This window comes from Triticum dicoccoides, chromosome 6A (genome assembly GCF_002162155.2).
Source record: "Triticum dicoccoides isolate Atlit2015 ecotype Zavitan chromosome 6A, WEW_v2.0, whole genome shotgun sequence".
NCBI classification, from domain to species: domain Eukaryota; kingdom Viridiplantae; phylum Streptophyta; class Magnoliopsida; order Poales; family Poaceae; genus Triticum; species Triticum dicoccoides.
In genome coordinates this window covers 30,152,095-30,156,790 of record NC_041390.1, presented here as the reverse complement: position 1 = coordinate 30,156,790, position 4,696 = coordinate 30,152,095, and the positions used below count along the sequence as shown (strand labels likewise).

General features: G+C 47.1%; 1 protein-coding gene across 1 annotated transcript; it reads right to left on the bottom strand.

The window, feature by feature from the left end:
• Positions 1 to 1,246: 1,246 nt before the first annotated feature.
• On the bottom strand, positions 1,247 to 2,492 carry LOC119315550 (hydroquinone glucosyltransferase-like). Its single transcript, XM_037590126.1, has one exon. It carries the CDS (start codon positions 2,490 to 2,492, stop codon positions 1,392 to 1,394), a length of 1,101 nt encoding a protein of 366 aa, XP_037446023.1. The 3' UTR covers positions 1,247 to 1,391.
• Positions 2,493 to 4,696: the final 2,204 nt, after the last annotated feature.

Below are 4,696 nucleotides of genomic sequence, written 5' to 3'. Positions count from 1 at the left end.
AATGCCCCCTGTCCACCTCTCATAACCGTCTTTTTTTAAATGAAAAGGTAGATCTTGTACTACCTTATATATTTCAAAACATGCCGAAGCCCGAAGACCAACAGGTCAATTACATGAACCTTGTGCAATACACCGCGGTGCAAAAGGCAACAGGCAGCCTGCCAGATGAGAGAAGAGATAGAAGAGCAGATAGCCAGATACATGATGACAACAACCAGGAAAGGCCACTCCTAATTCCCTAGCATATGCACCCACTGTAGCATAGCATTTTTTATCCTCCTGGCGTCGTGCTATATATATCCACAGTTTGGCCCCATAATAGTTTCGAATATGGCAAATTTTCACATGCTCCCTCTTACCCCTCTTTATACATGTGAGTGAAGAAGGTAAGAGTCAATCAGACCACAAATTAATAAGATCAGCGGCTTAGATCTTATCTCATGTGAAAAGAGGGGGTAAGAGGGAGCATGTTAAAACTGCTCTTCGAATATATGTTTTGCAAATCACATTTTTTATAATTTATTTAGGCAAAAATATGGGTTTTAAGAAGAAGAAGAAGATTGTTGTATCTGAACCGTTATGGATTCAGTAACAAGTTGGGAGAATTTGGTAGACGCGAAGTCGGCACGTCGATGACCCTGACTGTTGTTGGACCCGTGGCGACCACTGAGAAGGTAGGGAACATGCGAGAGGGGAGGTTGAACGAGGAGGGGAGGTGGGGTTTATTTGGAAAGATTCGGTGGGGAGGCCACAACGTACGTGGGAGGGGAGGTCGAACGAAACGAACAAAACAAGATTTCAGTGAAAATGGAGACATGCGGGTGGCACAGAAGAAAAATTATCTCGGAAAAGTTGTGATCATAGATAATAAATGACATAGTGCTCGGGATTAGCGAATTATTATTGAGAAATATCTAATTTTGTTTTGGAAGGAGGAAAAACAATCAGTGCATACCGGTCTACAAACTCCTTTTTTAGGAGTAGAGATTTAATAATAGAGATAATAACAAATAATAAATGTCATAGTGCCTGGTATTAGCGATTTGTTATTAAGAAATAGTATTTCGTTTTGATTTGAAAGATTATTGAGAAAAATCTTCTCTCTGTCTTTTAAGAAGGTGATCAAATATGTATATGTATATAGTGTGATTTTCTTAATAATTCATTACCTAGTATTTAGGTTATTGAATTGAACCGGCGCCATCTGCCAAAGCAAGCATAAAAAACGAAAGAGGGATCGAGCAAATCGATTTGGTTTTCAGCGTGAGGGAGAGAAAACACAGTGTGATGAGACGAAAATAAACCGTGGATCTCAGTCTACCGAATCCCGTTTTAGGAGCAGAGAGATGGTGATCGGTGGCTTGCAAACATACTTTTATTTTCCTTTTCCTTTATTTTTCGTCACTAGAAGTAGAAGATTTCCACAAAGCTGTGACCTTGGCTAGTGCAAGAGTTGAAGAACCATCCATGGCTAGCGCATGTGTGGCTCTGTCTCTGAGCTCACCAGCACGCATCCTCATCGTCGTTGCTTCGTCTCCATCCATCACACGTCGGATCACGCTCACGATCTCTTCCTTGCAGACAAAGCCGTCGCCGTTGCCAGGTCCGGCGGCGTTCAAGCGGGCCGCCACCCCTGAGTGGGCCTCCAACATGGCAGCGTTCATCTTCTGCTCGGCGTCGAGCGGCCATGCCACCATCGGCACTCCATTAAGGATGCTCTCCAGGCTCGAGTTCCACCCGCAGTGCGTGACGAAGCACCCGACGGCGGCGTGCGCGAGGATCGCCGTCTGCGGGGCCCACGACAGGAGGACGAGCCCCACCCCCGCCGTCCTCTCGACGAATCCCTCCGGCAGGAAGCCGAGCGGGTCGTCGTCGTCGTCTCCTCCTCGGCCAGTTCCGAAGAAGGCGCCGTCCGCCGTGTCCTCGTGTGGCCGCTTTGCCGCCCAGATGAACGGACGCCCGGTCGCCTCCAGCGCGAGCGCTAGCTCGGTTGTCTGCCGGCGCGTGAGCGTGCCACCGCTCCCGAACGACAGGAACACCACGGATCCACGGGGCTGCTGGTCCAGCCATGTGATGAGGCGTGCGTGCTCCGGCTCCCGGTTCACGCCGGTCGCGACTGGCCTTGTCCAGACCAACGGCCCGACCGCGTGCACCGGCATGTCCTTCACGCAGTCCGTGCCGCCTTGCCCCACCGCGGGCTCCACCTCAGGGAACGTGTTCACGAGAATCCCGTCGACTCTCGCGGCGTCCTTGGCCAAGGACAGGAACCCGGCGTACGTGTCGCTGCTCCGGTCGGCGAGCATGGACCCGGGAAGCTCGGGCGCGTGGATCGGCACGCAGCCCGGCAGCCGGATGGGCCCCGTAGCGTCCCGGTACTCCCCGACGAGCCCCGCGTCGAGCTCCGGGAGGTGCAGGAACAGGGACAGGAGCATCCACGGCGAGGTGAAGAACATGTAGCACGGCACGCCCAGCTCCGCCCCAATCCACTTCATTCCCCTTCAATTTTATTGCAACTGAACAAGCCCTAAGGGTCATCTGGATTCCATCCACGTCACGCAGGGACATGACAAATTCCAATTCAATTCGACGCAGGGTGGGGTCTTCAATCCCCTCCAAGCCTCTTCAATCCCCTCCAGGAGAGGTTTAACCGAACAAGGCCTGAAGGTTGTGCCACGACGCCATGTGGATACTTCTTCTTTTCACTATCACTTTGCCAAAGAAAATTCGTCTCTGAAGTAAGGGCCTGCTCTTCCCACTCATCAGCCACATCGAAACTGCAGCGCAACTAGACCAAATTCTGAATGCCGTACGGCCACAGCCCACAGGTATGCTAGTAAGCAACAAAATTGTTCTTTTCCCAGTCCACGTTTGGTGCATCAAATAAATGTAATGGATTTGTTTTCTAAAGTGTGTATGTGTACGAGTAAATAATATGGAGCATTATTGTAACTACGTCCCTGATAATTTACAACAATCACCCTGAAGTTTCCGTTCCCTTACGGGGCAAAATTTCATCGAAAATTTCGGCAGCATAACGCGCCGCTGCGTTGGGAACGAAGAGCAGCAACATGCATGCACAATGGCGCAACAAATCAAATCGCTCCACGGCCATGCTTCCTGTTTTGTGCATCATGGCGGATCTTTAATTCCCATGGAATTATTTCTAGCTAGATTATTTATTTTAAAAGGAACTGTTTAGCTCACTCATAGAGTAAATGTATTGCAGCTGCGCTGATGTTGGTGCGACTTGTCGGTGCTTATGCTAACCGCAAAATCATTTTTCAAGACAAGATAGTGATTGGGGGTCCTAAACTAAGTATATGCTAGACATTTCTGTTTGCAAGGATCAGGGGCTTTCTTGAAGAAACTACAACCCAAAATTCAAGCTGGGTGTTCGATTTTCACGGCTAGACAGGCACGTGCTGGCCATAAGTTTGTTGTAGCATCCTCCGGAGTTTAACGCCTCTGCTCATCATTTTAAACTGCCGCAACAAAGTTGAATGGGTTTGAGTTTTCTGCTTTCTTTCTTTAGCATGATAGGACTATTACTGATAACGTCTTGGAAAGACTTTTGCATCTCTATCTACTACTCCCTTCGTGTCAAAAAACGTCTTACATTATGGGACGGAGGGAGTATATTTTTTCTTTTCATTTTTTGAGGGGCTGGTATCTATCTTGGGAGCAATCTACTACTGGTTATCTATCTACTTTGGCGCTATACTTCTCTTGCTGTAACGCAATGTACCACTTCCTTCAGTCTATAGCAACCTAAGTTGTCATACGTACCTACATATCACTCTCGGCCATTTCCTCCGCATTGCCACATTTCCAACAAGGTTTTGAGCCTTGCATCCTCCTCCTGTATCATCATCAATACCAGGATTCATAAGCCAATCAGTGTCTCCTTCGCATACACAATTAAACAACAACAGGGCACGCATGCAATGCATCGGCCAGACAAAAGGCACAATAGTAGGCATGTGACATGATTTTATCAAGCCGCAGCCTCAATCAATCAGCCACACGTACATCAATAATTCTATGGATCTTGGTCCAGATGTCTGAAAGTTTGAGAAGCATTATATTGTAACAATGATACTATATACCCTATATACTCCATCCATACCATCACCAGGATGGGTGATGCCTCTGCTACAAAGAAAGAGAGAAATAAATGCATGCACAAGGGCACTACTACATGGCCATTTTGTAGTTCACATGGAAGGAAAAACAACCCTACCATGAGCTACTTAATTATACTTGGCCACAGTATATAAAAGCATGCAGGGTTGCCGCCACACTATTACACCAAGAAACGGCCATTGTCCTCCATCCAGTTCCCATGCCCCTTGCTTGTTGTGGGCAGCCACCCTAGTTGCTTGCTCTTGGTTTCTCTTCCTTAAGCCTAGAAATCTAATCTTAAGTATCTTCTCTTGACTTTCACAACTAGCAGCTCTTCATCTCCGCAAAACAAAGAAAACAACTTTAAGCCAACACATCTATCAAAAGCAGTAAAGTATGCAGATTGTTGTTCTTCTCATTCCAGTTATGACCAAGATAAAACAAGTGCATTGTATGCGTCCACTAGTATTCACACAACAAAACAAATATCTTGCGCTGTTTCAATAACAAAACCCATCAAAAAGATCCAGATAGTCATAAATGTGTCAAGATAAACATGATGGTTCCAAACATG

Coding starts and splice junctions, on each gene's coding strand:
- LOC119315550 (XM_037590126.1), bottom strand. CDS start 2,492: ATGAAGTGGATTGGGGCGGAGCTGGGCGTGCCGTGCTACATGTTCTTC.